Source organism: Eptesicus fuscus, chromosome 5 (assembly GCF_027574615.1).
Source record: "Eptesicus fuscus isolate TK198812 chromosome 5, DD_ASM_mEF_20220401, whole genome shotgun sequence".
Taxonomy (NCBI): domain Eukaryota; kingdom Metazoa; phylum Chordata; class Mammalia; order Chiroptera; family Vespertilionidae; genus Eptesicus; species Eptesicus fuscus.
Genome location: NC_072477.1, coordinates 88,059,255 through 88,086,419, shown reverse-complemented (window position 1 = coordinate 88,086,419; position 27,165 = coordinate 88,059,255). Strand labels below are relative to the sequence as shown.

General features: G+C 44.6%; 1 protein-coding gene across 7 annotated transcripts in view; it reads left to right on the top strand.

The window, feature by feature from the left end:
• BAZ1A (bromodomain adjacent to zinc finger domain 1A) overlaps window positions 1-27,165 on the top strand; it is a 104,923-nt gene that overhangs the window by 64,436 nt on the left and 13,322 nt on the right. For 6 of the 7 annotated variants that reach the window (XM_054716532.1, XM_054716534.1, XM_054716533.1 and 3 more), the window contains 7 exons: window positions 118-283; window positions 533-646; window positions 15,815-15,939; window positions 18,681-19,277; window positions 21,159-21,322; window positions 22,036-22,190; window positions 23,803-23,951. In XM_054716532.1, the coding sequence (XP_054572507.1) occupies window positions 118-283; window positions 533-646; window positions 15,815-15,939; window positions 18,681-19,277; window positions 21,159-21,322; window positions 22,036-22,190; window positions 23,803-23,951 (1,470 nt within the window). The remainder of the gene's footprint in view (window positions 1-117; window positions 284-532; window positions 647-15,814; window positions 15,940-18,680; window positions 19,278-21,158; window positions 21,323-22,035; window positions 22,191-23,802; window positions 23,952-27,165) is intronic. The other variant, XM_054716537.1, reaches the window with a different exon arrangement.

The window sequence follows — 27,165 nt, the reverse complement described above, 5'->3', positions numbered from 1 at the left end:
TAAGAGACTTTCCCCTATTTTTAAACATTTTCACATTGAGCCACAAATTAAAATGTTTCAAACATAATTCCTTTTTTGTCATTGATAATACAGAAGTTATTTACCAATTTTTTACAGGAGAAAAAATGAAGATACTTCATGCGCTCTGTGGGAAACTACTGACCCTAGTTTCTACTAGGGATTTTATTGAAGATTATGTTGATATATTACGACAGGCCAAGCAGGAGTTCCGGGAGTTAAAAGCAGAACAACACCGAAAAGAACGGGAAGAAGCAGCTGCTAGGTAAGAGACAATTATTGTCAGTTGTTCTAATGAAAACTATTTATTTTTTTGCCTCTAGAACCGTATTTCACATTGGGCTGTAATGTGACATTGGCTCACACTGTTTTCTGGTTTCACTAAGAGGTTATAAATGGATTGCTACATTATGGTTTTGTGATAACGTTTAGATGACTAATTTAATGATTAATGGCAAGATGCTAAAAGTTAAAAACATCTGACAGACTATAATTTTTTTTTTTTAACTTTTAGAATTCGTAAAAGGAAGGCAGAAAAACTTAAGGAGCAGGAACAAAAAATGAAAGAGAAACAAGAAAAACTGAAGGAAGATGAACAAAGAAATTCAGCTGCAGATATGTCAATTGGGTATGGTTTGAATTACACTGTTCATCTTGCTTTCCATAAAGAAGAAAAATCAGCACCTTGAACTATAAAATGCTTTCAGAATTTTTAGAAAACTAGTATTCTATAGATATAATAATTGTGTTGTGAGCCTATGAAAGTTACGTAGTACAGACAGCCCTCAAGTATACGTGTTGTGTGGTTTTCTTTTGTGTGTGTGTGTTTTATCTTTATTGTTGAGATTATTACAGATGTCCCTCTTTTTTCTCCCCATTACCCTCCTCAACCTGGTCCCCGCCCCACCCCAGGCCTTCGCCACCCTAATTGTCTGAGTCCATAGGTAATGCATATATGCATATAAGATCTTGTTTTAATCTCTTCCCGCCTCCCCCGCCTCACTCTGAGAGTCGTCAGTCTGTTCCATTTCCATGCCTCTGGTTCTATTTTATTCACCAGTTTATTCTGTTCATTAGATTTCTTATTCGTTTATTTTGATTTTTAGATTCAATTATTGATAGGTATGTATTTGTTGCCACTTTGTTGTTCATATTTTTTATCTTTACTGTTTTCTTCTTCTTCCTCTTCTTAAAAATACCCTTCAACATTTCATATAATCCTGGTTTGGTGGTGATGAACTCCTTTACCTTTTTCTTGTCTGTGAATCTCTTTATCTGAACTTCAACTCTAAATAATAGTTTTTCTGGGTAGAGTAATCTTGGTTGTAGGTCCTTGCTATTCATCACTTGGAATATTTCTTGCCCCTCCCTTCTGGCCTGCATAGTTTCTGTTGAGAAATCAGCTGACAGTTGTATAGGCGCTCCCTTGTAGGTAACTAACCGCTTTTCTCTTGCTGCTTTTAAGATTCTCTCTTTGTCTTTAGCCCTTGGCATTTTAATTATGATATGTCTTGGTGTAGTCCTCTTTGGAATCCTCTTGTTTGGGGTTCTCTGTGCTTCCTGGACTTGTAAGTCTTTCTTTCACCAAGTAGGGGAAGTTTTCTGTCATTATTTCTTCAAATAGGTTTTCAATATCTTGCTCTCTCTCTTCCTCTGGCACCTCCATAATGGGAATGTTGGTACGCTTGAAGTTGTCCCAGAGGATCCTTACACTGTCTTCATATTCTTGGAATCTTTTTTCTCTTTACTCTTCTGGTTGGATGTCTTTTGCTTCCTTATATTTCAAATCATTGATTTGATTCTCAGGATCCTCTAGTCTACTGTTGAATCTCTGTATATTATTCTTTATTTCAGTCAGTGTATGCTTAATTTCTGATTTGTCCTTTTCCATTTTTTTGGCATTCTCACTGAGATTCTTAAAAGGTCTCACTAAGTCCCTTGGAGGTTTGTAGAAGATTCTTGAGTAACCTTATAAGTGTGGTTTTGAACTCTATATCCAGTAGTTTGCTTTCTTCCGTTTCTTTCATTTATGACATGCTTCTTTGTCTCTTCATTATGGCTGCTTCCCTGTGTTTGTTTCTGTGTATTGGTTAGAGCTGCTATGTCTCCTGAAGTTGGTAGCATGGCCTTCTGTAGTAGGTGTCCTATAGGTCCCAGTGCCTCAGCCTCCCCAGTCACCTGAGCTAGGCACTCTAGGTGCATCCCTGTGTGGGCTATGAGCACAATCTTGTTGTAATTGAGCCTTGATTGCTGTTGGTGTCACTGGGAGGAATTGACCTCCAGGACAATTGGCTGTGAGGACCAGTTGTGTCTACAATGGGAGAACTGCTGTGCAGGAGACACCCCTATGGAGCAGGACTTGCTTCAATGGGGCTTTGGTGCTCACTGAGTCTGCCCCTTGAGTGTGTCACATGGATGTGAAGAGTTGTAATCTGGTATGATTTCACACTGACCACTGGATACACTGACTCTTGATCTCCAGGGAGGTGCAAAGTCAGCCACTGCCTGGGGCCATCCAAAAGAGCTACAGAAGAGATCTAAAGATTCCTCTTCTTTGTATCAGGTTTGGAAGTACCCAGATGAGGCCCAGCTGTGGAGCAAGGCAGGCTGGTTCTGGTGCTGGGTCTTGGGCCTTTTATTGAGAGGTTTGGGGCTTCCTGACCCAGCTGCAGCTTGTTTGACAGATTTTAGCCTGAGCAAGGACAGGCCATTCATAAGCAAAAGCCACTGCACACAGCTTTGTTGGGATTGTAAATTAGGTGGGCAGGGTCTCAGGGAATCACCAGAGCAGAGCAGACAGAAATGGCTGCCAGTTAGCCCAGGGAGCACCTCCTTCTGGGAGAAAGCTGACCCCGAGTTCCTGCCCCAATGCCAGACAGTCCAGTTCCTCCTCATATGTGTCTGTGTCCCCCAAAGCCTCACCCTGATACTGGAGCTCAGAGAAAGCAGAACCTTATAGGTTGAGTTTGTGGTGCTGGCCTTTTAAGAGGAACAGCTAGGTCTCCAGCAGCCTCTGTCACTGAGCCCCAATCCACACTGGTTTTTACAGCCATAGTTACGAGGACTTCTCTTCCCAGCACTGGAAGCCTGGGCTGGGGGCTGGTGTGGGACTGCAATCCCTTGCTCCTCCGGGCAGCCTCTGGCCTCCGCAGAAACCATGTCCCTCCCAACTAAAAAGCGGAACACGTCGGTGCCAGACCAGCCCGTCCGTGCCACCACACCTCCTACCAGTCTTGGTGTGCTTTCTTCTTTACCTCTCTAGTTGTAGGACTTCCATTCAGCCAGCTTTCCAGTGGGTCTGGATGATGGTTGTTTTGTATTTTAGGTGTAATTTTTATGTGGTTGTGGGAGGCAGTGAGCACAGGCATTTACCTATGCCGCCATCTTGGTCTTGTTTTGTGTGTGTGTGTTTTTGGTTTTTTTTAAGAATTATAAATTCATTGTTACATCTGTGAGCAAAAGGTTGAGTCCAAAATGGCATCAGTCCATGTATTGTGTTTAAAAGTGCTTCCAGGGCCCTCGTCAGTTCGGCTCAGTTGATAGAGCATTGGCCAATGGACTGAAGGGTCTGGGGTTCGATTCTGGTCAAGGGCACATACCTCGGTTGCAGGTTTTATCTCTGGCCCTGGTGGCTCACCCCTCAGCCCTGATCGAGGCAACGAAACACATCAATGTTTCTCTCTCTCTCTGTCTCTTCCCCTCCCTTCCACTCTCTCTAAAGAATCAATGGAAAAATATCCTCAGGTGAAAATTAACCCAAAAAAAAGTACTTCCAGGGAATCTGAAGCTCATTTCTCATCTTCTCATAGAAATAATATTACTAATTAAAATTTCCCAGAAAACTTTTAATAGGCTATTTTTAATCAGTAATATATTTCTAGCAATAGTAGTAAGTCCCCCACTCCACCACCAACATCATCACAGTTGTACACTGTGTTTCACAGAGCTTCTCTGAGCCTGTTGAGGATTAGGGATGAGATTGGAGGTTTTGATAGAAGGTATAGAGAAAGGATGAAAGCACCTTAGGTAATTTAGTGACTACCTAAGTATTTTATTGCATAAAATATTTGGGATGAAGATTGGCTATGAAGACAAGTGGGAATTTTTCCATATTGTAGATGCCAAACCATAATCAAATTTAGCAGAACTAATTTTTTATTTACAAAATCTGCAAGGAATGTTTTAAAAATCTCAGTGTTTCAAAATTAGTACTGACTTGATTATACTTACATGTAAAAAATACCTATTAAGCCTGAAGATCATAGGTCACAAACTTGAAATGGCTATATTTTATATGTCCATCAGTTGAATTTGGTTGCCTTAAGAAAGTTAATAGATATGACACCTTAAGCACAAGCAACCAAAGAAAAAATAGATACTTGGACTTCATCAAAATTAAAAACTTTTATACTTTAAAGAACACTGTCAAGAAAGTGAATAGAGCCCTGGCTGGTGTGGCTCAATTGGTTAGAATGTTGTCCAGAGCACCAAAGGGTCTTGGGTTTAATTTTCCCAGTCAGGGCATATACCTAGATTGTGGGTTTGAACTCTGGTCAGGGCATGAATAGAAGGCAACTGGTCGATGTTTCTCTCTCACCTGTCTCTGTCTCTCTCTCTCTTCCCTCCCCCCCCCCACCCCCCAGAATTAATGAAAAGCATATCCTCAGGTGAGGATTAAAAAAAAAAGTAAAAAAGACAATCCAGTGAGTGGGAAAAAAATATATGCAAATCATATATTTGATAGTGGTCTAATATCCAGAATAGATAAGTACTCATACAACTCAACAATAAAAAGACAACCCAATTAAAAAATTGACAAAGGATTTGAATAGGCATTTCTCCAAAGAAGATACACAAGAAGCCCATGAAAAGATGCTCAACATCATTAGTCAGTAGGGAAATGTGTATTATCAAAATCACGTTGAGATATACTTGCCACTCACTAGGATGGCTATAATCCAAATGAGAGACAATAACAAGTGTTGGTGAGAAAATGGAAAAAATTGGAACTCTTGCCCTGGCAAGCATGGCTCAGTATTTAGTGTTGGCCTGCACACCAGGGTTCAATTCCTGGTCAGGAGCACGTACCTGGCTTGCATGTTGATCCCCAACCCAGTCAGTATATGTTCAGGAGTCAACCAATGGATGTGTCTCTCTCACATCAATGTTTCTCTCTCTCTCAACCCCCCTCCCTCCCCTTTAGAGAGAGGAATGGGGGAGGGAGAGAGAGTGAGGGAGACACATTGATTGGTTGCCTCTGGCACAGGATAAGTGCCCTAACTGGAAATCGAACCAGCAACCTCTCAGTGCATGGGACGATGCTCAACCAACTGAGCCACACTGGCCAGGGCATAGCAACATTATTCTTAATAGCCAAAAAAATGGTTACAACCCAAATGTCTATCAATTGATGACAAATGATATATAATTAAAATGATATATCCTGGAGAAACCAAGATGGCGGCATAGGTTAAACACCTAACCTGCAGCCGGGCACAACAATTTCAAAAATACAACTAGAGGTCAGAACGGACATCGTCCAGAACCACAGAAAAGTTGGTGGACTGAAATGCCCACAGCTGGGGGGAAGGAGAAGGCCACGGGGACAGTCGGGGAAGCCGTAAAAGCCTGAGGTATGGAGAAACGGGCGGAGACACGAGCACACGCGCCTGCGGGGAGGATGGAACCCGAGAGGAGGGGGCGGCTGATGACCTGGCCGGAGTTCACTGGCAGGAAGGAGATAAAGGCTCCGGAGTGCGCTGAGCGCCGGCTCCGATTGCACTGAACCCCATTCCAGGCGAAACCCTGGGAAACTCACTCACTTTCGCAACTCCGCCGCCCCCGCAGGCCGCCCGGCCCGGGACGCTGGGGACGCCGCCGCAGCGGCGGCGCCCGGAGCCCCGCGGCCTCCCAGCACCCGTCCCCGCCGCGCAGCCCCCGCGCGCCTGGTCCCGCGGGCCGCGCGCCCCACACACCGGACGGAGGCCCGGGCGCCCTCTCCGTGCACCTCCCGGCGGAGCTAGACTTCAGTAGAGTTGACTGAATTCAAGGGATTAAAAAGTATAAATTGGGGGGACGCCGCGGCGGCGACGTCCGGAACACGGTGATGGCGGTGCCTGGAGCTCGGCAGCCGCCCAGCGCCCGTCCCAGCCGCGCAGCCCTCGCGCGCCTGGTTCCGCGGGACGCGCGCACCGCGCACCGGACGGAGGCCCGGGCGCCCTTTCCGTGCACCTCCCGGCGGCGCTAGACTTCAGTAGAGTTGACTGAATTCAAGGGATTAAAAAGTATAAATTGGGGGGACGCCGCGGCGGCGACGTCCGGAACACGGTGATGGCGGTGCCTGGAGCTCGGCGGCCGCCCAGCGCCCGTCCCAGCCGCGCAGCCCTCGCGCGCCTGGTTCCGCGGGTCGCGCTCACCGCGCACCGGACGGAGGCCCGGGCGCCCTTTCCGTGCACCTCCCGGCGGCGCTAGACTTCAGTAGAGTTGACTGAATTCAAGGGATTAAAAAGTATAAATTGGGGGGACGCCGTGGCGGCGACGTCCGGAACACGGTGATGGCGGTGCCTGAAGCTCGGCGGCCGCCCAGCGTCCGTCCCAGCCGCGCAGCCCTCGCGCGCCTGGTTCCGCAGGACGAGCGCACCGCGCACCGGACAGAGGCCCGGGCACCCTTTCCGTGCACCTCCTGGCGGCGCTAGACTTCAGTAGAGTTGACTGAAATGAAGGGATTAAGAAGTACAAATTGAGAAGTTTGAAAAAGATGGCGGCGGAGGTTAAAGGCTGTTCTGTTGCCTCGCACCCAGCGAAATCGGAGGGGATGAGGTGTGGAGGTGCGTGGGTCTGGCTGGTGGCGGGGGAAAGGGGCTTTTGTTCCAAACCTAAGGGAGATTAGCTCTCCATCACCCTGAAACCCATCTTCTGGCGAAACCCGGGAGACCCAGATGCCTGCGGGGAGAGGCGGGACTCTTGCAGAGGTGCGCCCAACAATCAGTGTTTGCTGCGCTGGAGTGCGGAACGAGGGGACTTAGATACATGGAAGGCAGAAGGACCAGACTCACAGCCATCGTGGCTCGCCGCACCATGGCCTGTTGGCGCCCTGAGACCCCGCCCCGCATGTTTTGAAGACCTGCCCCGCAAGTCTTGCAGGCACACCTGCGCCCCAAGCAACGGCTTATGCATGTGGGTGGCCTGCCCTCTGGCAGCGGACCAGATGATCTGCTGTTCTAGTCGGACTGCTCCAGGGCCACTCAGACAGGAGGAAGAAACTACAGTTTTTGCTGTAATCCTTGCTGAGTGCCTAAGGCAGTAGCTGATCTACACCCCATTGGAGACCCAGAAACGAGGGCATCTAGTGGTCTGTGGGAGATGACACCAGATTTCAACCACGTGCATAAGGGACACATTCAACGGGAATATTCAGTGAGCGCCAAAGCTTTGCTGCACCAAGACCCGGCCCATAAACGTGTCTCCTGCACAGCAACTCTTCCTTTATAGACAAAGAGAGCCCCCCCAATGACACCAACAACAATCAAGACTTAACTATAAAAAGGAGGACCAAGATGGAGGCATAGGGCGGAAGCCTGATTGTTGCCTACCACAACAACTTTGAGACTACGACAAGAGAGCAGAGCAGACACCATCCAAGACCACCATAGGGCTGGCTGAGTAGATGCTCTACAACTAGAATAAAAGAGGGGTATGTGGGATGATGCTGATGCCGGCGACCCAAAGACCACACTTTAAGAACTACAGCTCAGGCGACACAAAAGAACTATGGCTCAGGCGATACAACAGCGGCCTGGAACGTGCTCGGCGCAGTTCCCCCGGCGGTCTCCGGCTGAGGGGACGGCTTCACTGGCAGCCAAGCACGGACAGACGAGCCCCTATGAGACATGGGGTGGGAGACTCCGCGCTTGCTGACCTCTGAGTCCGTCAAGAATCTCAACGCCCCGGAAGCGGCCAGGTGCGCATGCTCGGCGACCGGCCACCGATGCAGACCCAAGGGCCGACGCAGCGACGCCAGACTGGCCCACCGCCATGCACCGGGTGCACCGGAGCTTCGCCGAGCCGCCGCCCGACGAGTTCTGCAGCAGCCATACTGGAGCTCTGGAAGGATGGCCAGGGGAATTGCTGAGGGGGGATTGACCGGCAGGAATTGGGATCGGGAAGACAGGGCCCCGCTGAGACCCGGGTGCGGGCGGGGTTGCGCGCCTCTGGACTCGGGTGTGGTCACACGCCTCTGGGTATAAGTGAGGCCTCACGTCCCTGGGTCTAGGTGAGGCCACATGCCCCTGGGTCCAGGTGAGGCCGGACTCCGGGTCCGGGTGAGGCCAAGTGCCCCTGGACCCGGATGACGCTGGATCCCGTGCCCGGGCGAGGCCAAGCGCCCCTGGGTCTGGGAGAGCCCACACACCCCTGGGTCCAGGCGAGACCATGTGTCCCTGGATCCGGGTGAGGCTGCGTGCACATAGGCCCGGGTGAGCCCAAGTGGCCCTGGGTCTGGGAGAGGCCAAGCGTCCCTGGGTCCGGGTGAGACCATGTGTCCCTGGATCCGGGTGATGCCTTGTGCACCTAGGCCCGGGTGAGCCCAAGTGGCCCTGGGTCTGGGAGAGGCCAAGCGTCCCTGGGTCCGGGTGAGACCATGTGTCCCTGGATCCGGATGAGGCCTCGTGCACCTAGACCCGGGTGAGCCCAAGTGGCCCTGGGTCGGGGAGAGGCCAAGCGTCCCTGGGTCCGGGTGAGACCATGTGTCCCAGGATCTGGGTGAGGCCTCGTGCACCTAGGCCCGGGTGAGCCCAAGTGGCCCTGGGTCGGGGAGAGGCCAAGCGTCCCTGGATCCGGGTGAGACCATGTGTCCCTGGATCTGGGTGAGGCCTCGTGCACCTAGGCCCGGGTGAGCCCAAGTGGCCCTGGGTCTGGGAGAGGCCAAGCATCCCTGGGTCCGGGTGAGACCATGTGTCCCAGGATCCGGGTGAGCCCTCGTGCACCTAGGCCCGGGTGAGCCCAAGTGGCCCTGGGTCTGGGAGAGGCCAAGCATCCCTGGGTCCGGGTGAGACCATGTGTCCCTGGATCCGGGTGAGGCATCGTGCACCTAGGCCCGGGTGAGCCCAAGTGGCCCTGGGTCTGGGAGAGGCCAAGCGTCCCTGGGTCCGGTTGAGACCATGTGTCCCTGGATCCGGGTGAGGCCTCGTTCACCTAGGCCCGGGTGAGCCCAAGTGGCCCTGGGTCTGGGAGAGGCCAAGCATCCCTGGGTCCGGGTGAGACCATGTGTCCCAGGATCCGGGTGAGGCCTCGTGCACCTAGGCCCGGGTGAGCCCAAGTGGCCCTGGGTCTGGGAGAGGCCAAGCGTCCCTGGGTCCGTGTGAGACCATGCGTCCCTGGATCTGGGTGAGGCCTCGTGCACCTAGGCCCGGGTGAGCCCAAGTGGCCCTGGGTCTGGGAGTGGCCAAACGTTCCTGGGTCTGGGTGAGACCATGTGTCCCTGGATCCGGGTGAGGCCTCGTGCACCTAGGCCCGGGTGAGCCCAAGTGGCCCTGGGTCTGGGAGAGGCCAAGCGTCCCTGGGTCCGGGTGAGACCATGTGTCCCTGGATCCGGGTGAGGCCTCGCGCACCTAGGCCCGGGTGAGCCCAAGTGGCCCTGGGTCTGGGAGAGGCCAAGCGTCCCTGGGTCCGGGTGAGACCATGCGTCCCTGGATCTGGGTGAGGCCTCGTGCACCTAGGCCCGGGTGAGCCCAAGTGGCCCTGGGTCTGGGAGTGGCCAAACGTTCCTGGGTCTGGGTGAGACCATGTGTCCCTGGATCCGGGTGAGGCCTCGTGCACCTAGGCCCGGGTGAGCCCAAGTGGCCCGGGGTCTGGGAGCGGCCAAGCGTCCCTGGGTCCGGGTGAGACCATGTGTCCCTGGATCCGGGTGAGGCCTCGTGCACCTAGGCCCGGGTGAGCCCAAGTGGCCCTGGGTCTGGGAGAGGCCAAGCGTCCCTGGGTCCGGGTGAGACCATGTGTCCCTGGATCCAGGTGAGGCCTCGTGCCCCTAGGCCCGGGTGAGCCCAAGTGGCCCTGGGTCTGGGAGTGGCCAAACGTACCTGGGTCTGGGTGAGACCATGAGTCCCTGGATCTGGGTGAGGCCTCGTGCACCTAGGCCCGGGTGAGCCCAAGTGGCCCTGGGTCTGAGAGAGGCCAAGCGTCCCTGGGTCCGGGTGAGACCATGTGTCCCTGGATCCGGGTGAGGCCTCGTGCACCTAGGCCCGGGTGAGCCCAAGTGGCCCTGGGTCTGGGAGAGGCCAAGCGTCCCTGGGTCCGGGTGAGACCATGCGTCCCTGGATCTGGGTGAGGCCTCGTGCACCTAGGCCCGGGTGAGCCCAAGTGGCCCTGGGTCTGGGAGTGGCCAAACGTTCCTGGGTCTGGGTGAGACCATGTGTCCCTGGATCCGGGTGAGGCCTCGTGCACCTAGGCCCGGGTGAGCCCAAGTGGCCCTGGGTCTGGGAGAGGCCAAGCGTCCCTGGGTCCGGGTGAGACCATGTGGTCCCTGGATCCGGGTGAGGCCTCGTGCACCTAGGCCCGGGTGAGCCCAAGTGGCCCTGGGTCTGGGAGAGGCCAAGCGTCCCTGGGTCCGGGTGAGACCATGTGTCCCTGGATCCGGGTGAGGCCTCGTGCACCTAGGCCCGGGTGAGCCCAAGTGGCCCTGGGTCTGGGAGAGGCCAAGCATCCCTGGGTCCGGGTGAGACCATGTGTCCCTGGATCCGGGTGAGGCCTCGTGCACCTAGGCCCGGGTGAGCCCAAGTGGCCCTGGGTCTGGGAGAGGCCAAGCGTCCCTGGGTCCGGGTGAGACCATGCGTCCCTGGATCCGGATGAGGCCTCGTGCACCTAGGCCCGGGTGAGCCCAAGTGGCCCTGGGTCTGGGAGAGGCCAAGCGTCCCTGGGTCCAGGTGAGACCATGCGTCCCTGGATCCGGATGAGGCCTCGTGCACCTAGGCCCGGGTGAGCCCAAGTGGCCCTGGGTCTGGGAGAGGCCAAGCGTCCCTGGGTCCGGGAGAGACCATGTGTCCCTGGATCCAGGTGAGGCCTTGTGCAACTAAGCCCGGGTGAGGCCACGTGCCCCTGGGTCTGGGAGAGGCCAAGCGTCCTTGGGTACGGGTGAAGCCAGATCCTGGGTCCGGGTGAGGCCGTGCGCCCCTGGATCCATCCGGGTGAGGCTGGGTCCCAGGCCCGGGTGAGACCACGCGCCCCTTGGGTATGGGTGAGGCCACGTGCCCCTTAGTCCAGGTGACGCCGTGCCCCTGGGATCGGCCGAGACCAAACCAGAGGGAGTCAGACCTCCATTACCACCATTTGTCCACCATCCAGAGCTGAGGGGTCAGTGCTGACATGTACACATAAGGAACTACTGGTCATCGAAATTGGGTCTCAAAAGAACTGTTGGTCCAGGGGGAAGCTCGCTACAGATTGATTCATTTGCCTGTCAGCATAAATATTATTGCTCGTCTCACATTCAGTTCTTATTAGTATATATCTAGTGACATTTGATCTCGTTCTTCTAGAGGAAATGAGGAACAACATAGACTGAGGAACAAGAACAGAACCAGAAGCAAGGAGGCATCGATCGGACTATCGGGCCTCAGAGGGAGGATACGGGAGGGTAGGGGGAGGGTGGGGGGAGGGGGAGAGTTCAACCAAAGGACCTGTATGCATGCATATAAGCCTATCCAACGGTTAAGTTCAACAGGGGATTGGGGCATGCGTGGGGAGAGGGGTGGGATGGGAATGGGGGGATGAGGACAAATATGTGACACCTTAATCAATAAAGAAATTAAAAAAATAAAAAAATAAAAAAAAATTAAAATGATATATCCTTACTGTGGTATATCCATACAGCAAATGTTATCTATATATACAAAAGGCTAATAGGCAAACCGTCCCCTCTGGAGTTCAATGGAGAATGGGAGTTTGATCACTTGCTATGACATGCACTGACCACCAGGGGGTGGCGCAGAACATGGCGGACGACCAGCAGCGGCGGGGCACTGAGGGAGGAAGGGAAGGAGGAGGTGGTGGGAACTGCACAGTGGCAGCTCGGGTGGCTAGGGAAGGAGAAGGCAGGGGAACCTGATGGGCCTTGATTGCCGGCCAGGCCTAGGGACCCTACCCGTGCATGAATTTCATGCACTGGGTCTCTAGTTCAGCAATAAAAAGGAATAGAACCCTGTTATATGCTACAATGTTGATGAAATTTGAAAATGTAATGCAGGTGAAAGAAGCTAATCCTAATAGGCCATGTAGTGTATGATTGTATTTATGTGAAAAGTCCAGAATAGACAAATTCATAGCAGAAAGTAGATGAGTGGTTACCAGGGGCAGTGGGGAAGAGAAAATGGAAAGTGATTACTACAGGGTTTGTCTTTGGAGATAAAGAAAATGTTTTGGAATTAAATCAGAGTAATGATTGTACAACCATGTGAATATACTAAAACCAGTGAATCTTGTACTTTAAAAATGTGATTTTTATGGTATGTGAATTATATCTCAATTTTTTTACATTTTATAAACTTTTTCCAGTTATATTAAAACTAGAGGCCCAGTGCATGATTGAATCATGCACGTGTAGGGTCCCCTACACGCTTTCGCTTTTCACGGTGGAGCTGGGTGCCTGTCCGCTGGTGCCAGTGCAGACAGGCACCCAGCTCCCCCACTTTTGATGGTCCGCGGCCACTGAGGGTGGCTACCCTGCGCCTCTCAACGGCCGCTGAGGGGGGCTGCCGCGGACACCTGGCTACCCTGCCGTTGAGAGGCGCAGCTGGGTATCCGCAGCAGGCCCCCTCAGCGGCCATGGATCTGGCCGTTGAGAGGCACAGGGGGAGGGAGTCCCGCCCCCTGTGCCTCTCAACAGCAGGGTAGCCCCCCTCAGTGGCAGCGGATCCGTGCCTCTCAATGGCCGGATAGGCACCCCGAGTCCCACCCCCCAGCCTCCCGCCGCCCAATTGTGGGCGTAGCGGAGTGATGGTAATTTACATGTTACTCTATTATCAGATAGGATACTAGAGGCCCGGTGCATGAAAATCATGCACTGGAGGGGGTTCCCTCAGCCCAGCCTGCCCCCTCTCACAGTCCGAGAGCCCTCAGGGCGGGAGGTGACCTGGCGATCAGGGGAAGGCGAAGCCCCATCACACCTCTGCTGCTGCCAGTGCCGGCAGCACAAGCCCTGGCCTGCCCTGGTTACCTGAGCCTCGGGTGGCCCTGGGCGGCTGGGCAGCTGCCATCCGAGGCTTGCCTGCGCCTCGAGCGGGCCTTGGGCGGCTGCAGGGCCAAGGGGACTGGGGGACTCTAGATGCAGACGTGCAGGCCCGGCCTTGCCGCGCTCCTGCTGTCCCAATGGGGCTGAGGGAACTGGGCGCCACCATCTTGTAGCTGTGGGCACCGCCATCTTTGAGGGCATGGAAGTCAATTAGCATATCCCCTCCTTATTGGCTGTGGGCACAGCCATTTTTGAGGGTGGGCAGTCAATTAGCATACTCCCTCCTTATTGGCGGTGGGCGCCGCCATCTTTGCGATGGTGTGAGGGTCAATTAACATATTCCCCCTTTATTAGATAGGATAACTGACATGTAGCATTATATTAGTTTAATGTGTACAACAAAATGACTTAATACATGCATATAGTATTGTTACATTATTACCACAGTAAGTTTAATTAATATTAATCACCTCACATAGTTACAAATTTTTTTCCTTGTGATATCTCAGGTTTATTTTAAAGAAAATAAACATGTACTTGTCCAATTTTCCCAACATCATTTATTGAAGAGACTGTCTTGACTCCATGGTATGCTCTTGCCTCCTTTGTCAAATATTAATTGAGCGTAATGGCTTGGGTTGATTTCTGGGTTCTCTGTTCTGTTCCATTGATCTGTATGCCTGCTCTTATGCCAGTACCAGGCAGTTTTGATTATGGTGGCTTTGTAGTATAACTTGAAATCTGGTATTGTGATTCCTCCAACTTTGTTCTTCTTTCTCAAGATTGTTGCAGCTATTTGGATTCTTTTTTGGTTCCATATAAATTTTTGGAGTATTTGTTCTAGACCTGTGAAATATGCTGTTGGTATTTTAATGGGAATTGCATTGAATCTGTAGATTGCCTTGGGTAGTATGGATATTTTAATGATGTTAATTCTACCAACCCATGAACATGGTATATTCTTCCACTTGTTTATATCTTCTTTTATCTCTTTTTCCAATGTCCTGTAGTTTTCCAAGAACAGGTCTTTTGCCTCCTTGGTTAAGTTTATTCCTAAGTATTTTAATTTTTGTTGTTGTTGTTGCAATGGTAAATGAGATTGCTTGTTTAGTTTATCTTTCTGAGAATTTATTGTTGTATAAAAAAGCCATCGATTTTGGGGTGTTGGTTTTGTATCCTGCTACATTGCCAAATTCATATATTAAATCTAGTAGTTTTTTGGGGGAGTCTGTAGGATTTTCTATGTATATTATCATGTTATCTGCAATTAATGACAGTTTTACTTCCTCCTTTCCAATTTAGATGCTTTTTATTTCTTCCATGTCTGATCGCTGTAGCTAGGACTTCAGTACTATGTTGGAGCAAGAGTGGTAAAAGCAGACATCCCTGCTTGTTCTTGTTCTTAGGGGAAATGGTTTTAGTTTTTGCCCGTGTAGGTTTGTCGTATATGGCCTTTATCATGTTGAGATATGCTCCCTCTATTCCCACTTTGTTGAGAGTTTTTATCAAAATTGGATATTGGATTTTGTTGAATGCTTTTTCCCCGTCTATTGATATGATCATGGGTTTTTGTCTTTCAAGAAAATAAACATGTTATAGACCCCACAACTTCATATTTTATACTCACTTAGCCTCATTCATACATTATCTCTCTCGCTTCTGAATACATTTGAGTTTACAAACCTCGCTTTGCATATAGAACATAAATGGAATTTATTTCAAAGTTCATACAATTTTAGTTTTAATTTGAACAATAGAATGGATTAGACAAAACATCCATATAGTGTTCATTCTGTCTACTTATGTCTGAAATTTGTCTACCTTTCTCCTCCACTATTTGTCTATCTACTTTCTACTCTGAGCCACCATCACCTTCCAGACAACTACCTAGACTATTATAGTGGCCACTTTACTGGTCTCCCCTCTTCTGTTCTGCCAGATAATTTTCCATGTAGCAACCAAAGTGCTTTTCTAGTCATATCATTTCCCTTTACTAAACTCTTCTACCTTTTCACCATTGCTTTTTCTCTCTCTTTTTTTGCCATTAATTTTGAATAATGCCTACAAGATCTAGTATGATCTAACCCTGCCTTTTTCTTACCCATATCTTGTATTCTTTTTGTTTTACATTCTTTTTTTCTCTTTTTGTTGTTTTACATTCTTGAAATTATCTGCTCTTTCCTGTTCCCTTCAGCCTTTGCACATATTATCACCTCTACTAGAAATGGAGATTTTTTTTTTTCCTGCCATCTCACTCCTCCTCAGTCTCTGTAGTCTTTCCAGGTTTTTTTTGTTGTTGTTTGTTTTTAGTCTTTCAGTTTAAATGTCACTTCTTCAAGCAAGCCTTTCTTGATCCCTGAGACTACATCTGGTTCTCCTTTAAATGCTTCCATAGCACCTTTTTTAGTACTTACTACATATTTTAACAATGGTTTATGTTTTCTTTACAAGTCTATAAACTCTGTGTCATCTTGTCTACTACTTTATAAGCACACTTTGTAGGCCGGCAATAAGTCCTTTATGAATGGAATTATATATTCACTAATGAATATAAACTTTGTTTTTATCCTGAAGGGACGAAGAAAGAGAAGATTTTGATACTAGCACTGACAGCAAAGAAATAGAGCAAAAAGAACTAGATCAAGATACAGTCACTGAAGATGAAGATGACCCAGGATCACATAAAAGAAGCAGAAGGGGTAATACAGAAATTTCTTATGGACATGCTTACTTGTTTTTAATTGATAAGGCACTTTGTTAATTCAGCTATTCTGACTTATGTATTAGATTACTTCCATTTGTGATTCCAAGGTGTGTTTGTTTTTTAAGTGCCCAACTCATAGCTGTAACCATTTTGTTATAAAATGGTTATGAAGTTACATTAGTTATTTATGATTAGGTCTTTATTTATATGTCATTTATACTTTAGGGAAAAAAGATAATATACCTATCTCTTTAATAGGTCAATTTCTCATAACTTCTACTTTTGGTTAGTCAGTAAGTTTTGTTGAGTTTTTTGTTAAATGATTTTTCTATAATGTACCCATTCAACATTCATTGAATGCCTCTTAGTTAATAGAGATACAAAGATCAATAATGCTTGTAATTGGTGTCATATTTCTGAGAATGGAAATCTCTGCTGCCTTAAAATAATTTCATAAACTCCTGGATCAAAGGAAATACATTTTTGAAAGTTATTGATACAAATTACTTCTGAGGGTCTTTAACCATCCTCATTTGACAACTTAATCCTTAAGTTTATTCTGTGCCTATAATTTGGATGCTATTTTTTTCTACATTATTTTCTAAACGGTTATTACAGAAAATTTCCTGTATCATGGAGGTTATATTTTCTGATTGCAGTCCAATTGATTTAGAAATTCAAAATGCTCATATGATGAGCGTTTTAAAACATATTTCCAAGCAATGTATCAAAGGAGAAACCATAATGGAAACTAGAAAATATTTCAAACTAATCAGTGCTGCATGTTAACATTTGTTTGATGTAGTCCCTCTACTTTGGTGAACATTTATAGCTTTAATGCATATTAGGAATCAAGAAAGGCAAATTGAGGTATGCATTTATTTAAGAAGTTAGAAGTAGAAAATAGAATAATCCCCCCAAATACAAGGAAACAACAGATATGAGTAGAAATTAATAGAAAATAAGACTATAATAGAAAAGAACAACAAAGCCAAAAGTTTGTTCTTTGAAAAAGACACAAACTAGACAAACCTTTTTTTAATATATATTTTTATTGATTTCAGAGAGGAAGGGAGAGGGAGAGAGAGATAGAAACATCAATGATGAGAGAGAATCATTGATCGGCTGCCTCCTGCACGCCCTACACTGGGGAGTGAGCCCACACCCCATGCATGTGCCTGACTGGGAATCGAACCAGTGACCTCCTGGTTCATAGGTGTGACGTTCAACCACTGAGCCACGCCAGCGGGGCTAGACAAACCTTTTTTGAAATTGATTTTCTGTGTCCAATTTTATGGCAATAAATTGAATAATGTAAATTCTAAAAATGGATTAATGGATTATGTGAATGGTTCTAAACCATTAAAGATTTAGAATTAGTTTTAAAAGTCTTCCAACAAAGAAAACATCATTCATGGACAATTTTATAGGTAAATTCTGCCAGTTTTAAAGCAGATAATTTCAATTTTATACAAACTCTTTCAAGGAAAAAAAAGTATAAAAAAACATACTCCCCAACCATTTAAGTAATTTGACAGTGACTGGAATAGGAGATAAGTTCAGTTCTTCAATACATTATTAATGCCAGGCAGCTTACCAGGAATTCAGGCTCTTTCTGTCTTATTGGTGCTTCTATCCTCATGTTCAAAAAGCATTTATCATCATGTCTCCATTTTGGCTAGTTGGAAGAGGGAAAAAAGAAAGAGAAGCACGACTCTGAAGTTACATGTAATGCTTCTGTTCCCCCATTTATTTCACCAGATGTTTCTCATGTAGTCATGCCTACTGGGGAAAGAGGGTCTGGGAAATGTTGTCCTTCCTTTGGCTTGCTGGGGGTACCCAACTAAAAGTTAAGGGTTCCCTTACTTGAATACAGTGGTTAGTAAATTACAGCCCATTGGCCAAATTTGTCCTGCCCTCTGTTTTTAAAAAAAGAACATTTTTTTAACATGTGAAATTTATATGAAATTCAGATTTCAGTGATTATAAATAAAGTTTTATTGAACACAGCCATGCTCATTCATGTACATAATGACTGTGGTTGCTTTCATGCTGCACTGGCAGAGTTGAGTAGCTGTGATAGAAACAATATGGCCCATAAAGCTTAAAATATTTATTATCTAGCCCTTTTTAAAAGTAATTTGCTTACTCCTGCCTTAGAGGAAGGACTGAATATATATTGCAGAATAACAAATTCTGCCAGACTTTCCAGTTATTGATATCACAGATATTTGTGTGTCTTTTTATATTTAACTATACCAATTTCTTATTAACATAGTGTATTAGTCTATTAGTGCTGCCATAACAAAGTACCACAGACCGGGTGGCTTAAACAACAGGAATTTATTTTCTCACAGTCCTGGAGGCTGGAAGTACAAGATCAAAGTGCAAGCAGGGTTGATTTCTTGTGAGGCTTCTCTCCCCAGCTTATAGGATATCACTTTCTTACTGTGTCCTCACACAGCCTTTCCTCCCTACTCACAGTGAAGAACGAGAATGCTGTGGTCTCTCTTCCTCTTCCTATAAGGCTCCCACCCTTAGGACCTCATTTCACCTTAATTATTTCCTTAAAGGACCTATTTCCAGAAGCAGTAGCATAGGGATTTAGGATTGCAACCCATGGATTTTGGGGCACATATTTCAGTTCATAGCATAGTAACTTGGGGTAGCCTTATATCTTATTTTTCTAATGAAAGTTTAAAATATGATGGTGATCAAATGTTACTTCAACTCTAGGGAAAAGGGGACAAAATGGATTTAAAGAATTTACAAGACAAGAAAAGATCAACTGTTTAACAAGAGAGCCTCTTACTGCTGATGAGGAAGAAGCTTTAAAACAGGAACACCAACAAAAAGAGAAAGAGCTCTTAGAAAAAATCCAAAGTGCCATAGCATGCACCAATATCTTTCCCTTGGGACGTGACCGAATGTATAGGCGATATTGGATTTTCCCTTCTATTCCTGGATTGTTTATTGAAGAGGATTATTCTGGTCTCACTGAAGACATGCTGTTGCCTAGACCTTCATCATTTCAGAATAATGTACAATTTCAAAATGCTCAGGTATCCACTAAAACTGGAGAGTCTTTGATGTCTGAATCTACCTCCAACATTGACCAAGATCCATGTGATGATTCTGTGCAACTGCCAAAACCAGTGCATAAGCCAAATCGGTGGTGCTTTTACAGTTCTTGTGAACAGCTAGACCAGCTTATCGAAGCTCTTAATTCTAGAGGACATAGAGAAAGTGCCTTAAAAGAAACTTTGTTACAAGAGAAAAGCAGAATATGTGCACAGCTAGCCCGTTTTTCTGAAGAGAAATTCCATTTTTCAGGTAAATTTTCAGTGAAAACTATTGCCTTTATTTTTCTCTCCTCATAAAACTCTGATTCAGGATTAAACATTTTTCAAATTATAAGAGCTATATTAAAACACCTTATCTTTCATTTGGACCATGCTATCATTTTGAAAGTGTTTGCGAGTTAGGGAAACAAGGTTCTCTAGATTCCACTGGGTTTCATTTGTAATAGCAGTAAAACATTTTTAGATATAAGTTTTTGTTTTTGTTTTGTTTTTTTAATCCTCATCCAAGTATGTTTTTATTGGGGGGAGAGGGAGAGAGAGAGAGAAACATTGATCAGCTGCCTCCTATATGTGCCCCAACTGAGGATCGAACCTGAAACCTAGGTATGTGCCCTGACCGAGAATCAAACCTGCAACATGCTCCAGTCAACTGAGCCACCTGGCCAGGGCTAGGTATAATTTTTTATATTTCTAAATGAGATTCTCTAGGTAGTGTACTCTTAAATTTGGGGGCATATTACCATCACTACTTTATTTTTATTTTTTTAATCCTAACCCGAGAATATTTTTCCCATTGATTTTCAGACAGAGTGGAAGGGAATAGAAGTGGGGGAGGTAGAGAGAGAGAAACATAGACATGAGAGACACATTGATTGGTTGCCTCCTGCATACAGCAAGACCAGGGGTGGGGAGTAAACCCAAAACCGAAGTATGTGCCCTTGACTGGGAACCCTTGACCCTTTGGTCCACAGGCCAACACTCTAACCACTGAGCAAACCAGCCAGAGTGACCATCACTACTTTAGTTCTCTTCAGGATTAAAAACTGTGGCTCACGATTCTTTTTTTAACAGCTTTATTAGATTTAATTCATACACCATACAATTCACCCATTAAAAATATTCACTTCAGTGGTTGTATAGTATATTCACCGACATGCACAACCATCATCACATGGTTAATTTTAGAACATTTCATCACCTTATAAAGAAACACCATACGCTTTAGCTACTACCCCCCTCCCAATAGAACTAAGAACCACAAGTTTATTTTCTGTCTCTATAAATATCCCTGTCTAAACATTTTATATGAATGGCATTGTGTAACATATGGTCTTTTGTGGCTGACTTCTTTCACTTAGCATAATGTTTTCAAGATTCATCTAAGTAGTAGCATGTATCCGCATTTCATTCCTTTTTATGGCCAAATAATGTTCCATTGTATATCACTTTTTTTTTTTTATCCATGTTAAATGATGGACATTTCTATTGTTTCCATCTTTTGGCTATTTTAAATAATGCTACTATAAACATTTGCATACAAGTTTTTGTGTTGACATATGTTTTCATTTTTCTTGGGTTTATACCTAAGAGTGAAATTAATGGGCCATATGGTAATTCTGTTTAATCATTTGAGGAAGTACCAAACTATTTCCCAAAGTGGCTACACCATTTTATATTTCTGCCAACAGAGTATGAGAGTTGAGATTTTTCCACATCTTTGCCAACACTTGTTATTATCTGACTTTTTTATTCTAGCCATCCTACAGTGAAGTGATATTTCATTTTATTTTCGACATTCATTTCCTGAATGAGTAATGATGTAGAGCATTATATCATGGTCTGATTGGCCATTTATGTATCTTCCTTAAAGAAAAGTCTATTTAGATCATTTGACCATTTTTTAATTGGATTAATTATCTTTTTATTATGAGTTTTTTATGTATATCCTAGATTCAAGTTCCTTTTCAGATATACGATATGCAAACATTTTCTCCTCCTCTCCTTTTTTTTATTGCATTTGAGGATTTACTAAGGGTTTTGATATCCATTATCTCATGATCATAACAGTTACTTGGGGTGATTATATTTTTTAATAAGGAAATCATAATAAAGTATTGGATAACTATTTCAGACAAACCTCAAATTGATAGCAAACCTACGTATACTCGGGGAAGAGCTTCCAATGCATATGATCCATCTCAGATGTCTGCAGAGAGGCAGCTTGAATTGAGGCTGAGAGATTTTCTTCTGGATATTGAAGACAGAATCTACCAAGGAACATTAGGAGCAATAAAGGTTTGTACCTGTTCCCATTTTTAGTTTATCAAATTACCAAAATTTTGGTCATATTTGTTCATTTCTTTGCTATAGGCAACCCATGTGTATTTTGAATACCAGAGTGATAACATTTTCTATAAAAACTAAGTCTGTTATTCCCCTGTATCAAAATGTTTATGTGTGGATATAAATCTTTCTTAATTATGCTATATGACTATCAGCTTTCTTACACCGAATTTAGTGACCATAACTGACCTTTTTAACATTAATTTTTAGTATTTTTAAAATATCTATTATATGGTATTTTCATCCAAGATGTTGAAATGTGTAAGGATATTTTCTTCTTCCTTGACCAGCTCCTGCCTGCTCTGCTGAGTCTGGTTTGTTTATTGGTTTCTTTGTTACCTTTTTAAAATCTGTAAGTAATTCATGTTTGGTATGTGTGTTCTATTCATTGCTTTGCTGTCATCTGTCACTTTTTTGCTACTATCAGGTGACCAATCTTAGAATTGTTTATGATTTTCCTAAATAGAGAGTAAGGTACTAAAGCTTCCATCTGTGAATGATATGAATTTCATTTTGACCACTTAGTAATCTTATTTTTAGATCCCTTTTTGATTCACAATCTGTTCTAGAACATTCATGAGTTTTTCATATGTACATTAAAACTCATACTCCTTAGTAACAACATATGCCAGTTTTCAGGGTTAGTAATTTGAGTTTTGTTACAGGTTACAGATCGACACATCTGGAGATCAGCATTAGAAAATGGACGGTATGAGCTGTTAATTGAAGAAAACAAGGAAAATGGGATAATTAAAACTGTGAATGAAAATGTTGAAGACATGGAAATTGATGAGCAAGCAAAAGTCATAGTAAAAGACAGGTACAAAAAGAATTTTTTAAAGTAACCATCACTTTTCCTTGCCACTCTTATGTTTTTTTTTTTTTTTTTAATTTTATTTTATTGATTTTCTACAGAGAGGAAGAGAGAGGGATAGAGAGCTAGAAACATCGATGAGAGAGAAACATCGATCAGCTGCCTCCTGCACACCCCGCAATGGGGCTGTGCCCGCAACCAAGGTACATGCCCTTGACCGGAATCGAACCTGGGACCCTTCAGTACGCAGGCCGACGCTCTATCCACTGAGCCAAACCGGTTTTGGCTCCTTGCCACTCTTATGTTTTTTCTAATGTAAATGTTTCTTTTTCTTCAAAAAAATTGTTTTAAAACCTTATTGTGAGGACTTTAATACTGATAACCACTGAAATGATGATTTTGCTTAAACCTCAGGTACTTGTTATTCTACTTTGTACTGATGCAACCAAAAGACAACCTAAGATAATAATTGAGCTCAGCCAGAGTGGCTCAGTGGTTGAGTGTCAGTCTATGAAACAGGTTCAATTCCTGGTCAGGGCACATGCCTAGGTTGCCGAGTACAATCCCCAGTAGGGGGCGTGCAGGAGGCAGCCAATCAATGATTCTCTCTCATCATTGATGTTTCTCTCTCTCACTTCCTTCCTCTCTAAAATCAATATAAGTATATATTTTTCAATAAATAAATAAAATAAAAGGTCCCTGGAAATTCCCACATTAAAGTTCTTTTTTTTTAAAGATAATTTATTCAAGTTTTTAAAAATCTAAACTTAAATGTTTTTATTAATTTCAGAAAGTAATTCTACACTTCCTTTTTTTTTCTGTAGGAAAATATAGTAAATTGTGCTAAACTTAAATATTATTTGAACTAATAATCAGTACCTGTACCTCTATATCAATAGATAGATACTTTTACTTTTTTGGAGTTATTTTCTATAGTACGTCCTTTAAGGAGTTTATTGTGTAGAAGGAAATGGTAGAAAGACATTAAGCTAGTAATTATGGAACAGGGTGAAGTAAATACCCAGTGCAAATGTAGTTCATAGGAGGGCTGTTTGTCTTGGTAGAACATGGAAAGCAGCAAAGAAAATGCTAGAAGAAGTAAATTCAAACCTCAGACCTAAATATGGGAAAGATGTGATATTGGGAGGGTAAACCAAAGACTTTGAGTGAATGGGTTTGTCCTTTTAAATGACCATTTTAGCTGCAGCATGGAGATTTATTGCAAAGGGAGTAAGATTGGAGACTAATCTTAAGTAGTTAGGAGACAGCTATAGAGTCCTACCCAGTAAAAGTTGAAGCAAGAGAAATAGAGATAAGCTGCCTGAGATACTTATTCTTTAAGGGCCAACACCTCTTTAAAGCCTTTTCCCTTTGCCTTGTCTCATCATCTCCCCTCCTCCAAATATTTGCTCTCTGACCCCTTCAATAACGACATATCGTTTAGCTCTTGAATCATGTATATATTTCCCTTCCCTACTATTTTATTAGAGCTCCTTGAGATTGAGGAAACTATTTCTTACAAAGGTGTAAGCAAGCATTTGGATGAATGAGTGTACTCAAGTTTCACCTAATAGTGTTTTTAAGTACCATAAACTCTTCATTGTTTTTTTAATTGTAGACTTTTGGGCATAAAAACAGAAACTCCAAGTACTGTCTCAACGAATGCAAGTACACCGCAATCAGTGAGCAACGTGGTTCATTATCTGGCAATGGCACTCTTTCAAATAGAGCAGGGCATTGAGCGGCGTTTTCTCAAAGCTCCACTTGGTAAGTATCTGTTTTTAATTCAAAATATTAGTTATCTTTTAAATTATTTTGAAATTGGCCCTTAATTAATAGAACTTCATTGGCTAACATAATGAAATTAATTGATTTGAAAAATTTGAGATTGTATTTTCATTTTAATATATGAATTCTTTCAGGTGAGATTTATTTTTAAAATAATTCTTAAATACTATTTTTAAAATTTTATTCTAGATATTTATCATTTAATAAATGTCTTTTTAACTATTTCTGTCTGTATCTTCTTTGTGAAACCTTAATCAGAAGTAAGATTACCACAACCTATGATTAGCCAGACTCTGAAGAATCAAAGATTGTACATAAATTTTTTGTCATTTTTTAAAAACAGAACCCCAAAGAAGCTACTTAAATTTCCACCATTAAGGGTACAGTTTAATAATGTGGATCACTAACCTGAACACCATATAAGAAGTGCTAGATCGGAAATACCAAATGTTGCCCGGCCAGTGTGCCTCAGTGGTTGAGCATCAGTCGACCCATGAACCAGGAGGTCACGGTTTGATTCCCATTCAGGGCACATACCCAGGTTGTGGCCTCTGTCCCAGGTTGGGGGCTTGCAGAAGCAGCCAATCAAAGATTCTTTCTCATCATTGATGTTTCTATCTCTCTCTCCCTCTCCCTTCCTCTCTAAAGTCAATGAAAAAAAATTTTTTTTAAAAAGAAAGAAATACCAAGTGTTAAATGGTACATATATAAGGAAATGTTCTATAATTTATTATTAGGATCATAGAAATAATACTATCTGGATCATGTGTCAGCAATTTATGAAATTAATATGCTTTCAGGGACTAATAATTAAGGAACATAATCATTATGTCTTTAGAAAAATGTGTTTCAAGTTTCAAATCAATTTTCTGTCATACTATAGTTCCCTGTGGTCTCTCTGAAATGTTGAATTAACTTACAATTCATCATATCGAGATAGATTTTTTTAAAATACATTTTTATTGATTTCAGAGAGGAAGGGAGAGGGAGAGAGATAGAAACATCAATGATGAGAGAGAATCATTGATTGGCTATCTCCTGGATGCCCCCTACTGGGGATCAAGCCTATAATCTGGGCACATGTCCTTGACTGGAATCAAGCCCGGGACCCTTCTCTCCGCAGGCCAACCCTCTATCCACTGATCCAAACTAGCTAGGGCTCAAGATAGTTTATGTCTCAATAATAGGTACTAGAAGAAACAATTCTTTTCAACCTGTCGCGACCCACAGGTTGAGAACCACTGCTGTAGAGTCTAAGACCATCGGAAAACAAGATATTTACATTACGATTCATTAACAGTAGCAAAATTACAGTATGAAGTAGCAACGAAAATAATTTTATGGTTGGGGGTCACCACAACATGAGGAACTGTATTAAAGGGTCCAGGCATTAGAAAGATTGAGAACCACTGCTCTAGTCTGCTCTTGGATCTCTGTATATTGTTTTTTATTTCAGTCAGTGTATGCTTAAATTCTAGTTGGTCTTTTTTCATATCCTCGAGGGTCTTGCTAAATTTATCGGTCTTTTCTAGAAAATTCTTGAAAAACCTTATAACCGTGGTTTTGAACTCTATATCCAGTCGTTTGCTTTCCTCCATTTCTTTCATTTGTGACCTGTTTCTTTGTCTCTGCATTTTGGCTTCTTCCCTGAGTTGATAGAATGGCTTTGTGTGCTAGGCGTCCTATAGGGCCCAGTGGCTCAGCCTCCCCAGTTACCTGAGGTGGACACTCTTGGTGCACCCCTTTGTGGGCTGTGGGCACAGTCTTGTTGTAGTTAAGCCTTGATTGTTGTTGGTATCACTGGGAGGAATTGACCTCCAGGCCAATTGGCTGTGAAGGTCAGCTGTGTCTACGCTGGGAGAACTTCTGTGCTCAGTTTGGATGGGGCGGAGTCTCAGGGCGGAGCAGACAGCAGTGGCTTCCCATCAGCCCTGACCTAGTAGGCTCTGTGTCTCAGTGTCTCGGTAATCGCTGCAAGCACCTCGGAGAGAAAGCCGCCCTCGAGTTTCACCCGCTGCCAGACAGTCCAGTTTCTCCCTGAATGAGTCTGGTTCCCCAGAGTCTCGCCCGGAACTGGAGTTCGGAGCAGTCGGGAGCTTTTGTCTCCCTCCCGGTTGAGAATGCCAGCGGCATACTCAGTTGCCAGCCCTCTCCGCGTGCACGCACCTCTGTACCTCTGGCTTCTGCAGCTCCTCTGAGTCTCAGTGTGCTTTTCTCTTTCCTTCTAGTTGTAGACTTTCCACTCAGCCAGCCTTCCTGTGGTTCTGGATGATGTCTGTTTTGTCTTTTAGTTGTAGTTTTGAAATTGTTGTGCGAGGCAGCAGTTGAGGTGTTTACCTATGCCACCATCTTGGTTTCTCCTCAGGTTTCAAAATATCTTCAGAATTTGTCTTTTTCTTCAACTCTTCCACATTGGCCTCTGCAAGCTTATTTCTTGCCATTACTGATAACAATGCACTCTGATTTATCCAGAAAGATTTCTTCAAGATCTTTGAATTAGCAGTTTTTATTGTCGCCTTCCTTAGATGTCCCGCTCAGGCTAGACTTTTCATGAAGCCTTCTATCAAAAACCAAGATAAATGGAAAGCACAATATGAGCCTGGCTCGTGTGGCTCAGTTGTTGAGTGTTGACCCATGCACCAGGAGGTCCCCGTTCAATTCCATGTCAGGGCACTTGCCCAGGTTGTGGGCTCGATCCCCAGCAGGGGGACATTCATGAGGCATAGGATCAATGATTCTCATCATTGATGTTTCTCTCTCTTTCTCTCTCTCTCTAAAAATCAATTTTAAAACATTTTTTAAAAGAAAGCACAAAATGAGAGGGTGGAAATAAGGCAAATGAACTGTATTGCATTTTTCCCACCTTACTAATATTTCTCTTTAGCTTTGTCTGAGGAGACATTAGAACCATCCATTTTTTTCCTCTCCCATTGAGTGATTAATCTCGTATTTGTAGAAGTTCTGGTACTTGTTCAAACTACTTATTTACTCACGTTTTCAAATGTTTATTTCTTAAAACATATTATACAGCTATTTTATATTCTGTTTGTAATTCTAATATCTCAAGTCTTTATGGGTCAGAATCTGCTGGCTCTTGCTTATAGTGTTTTGTTTCTGTATAGCCTTGTAGGTTTTGACTATTAGCTCTCATTCCTCAGAACTTTATGGATATTTCTTCAGAGAAAATTTGCAA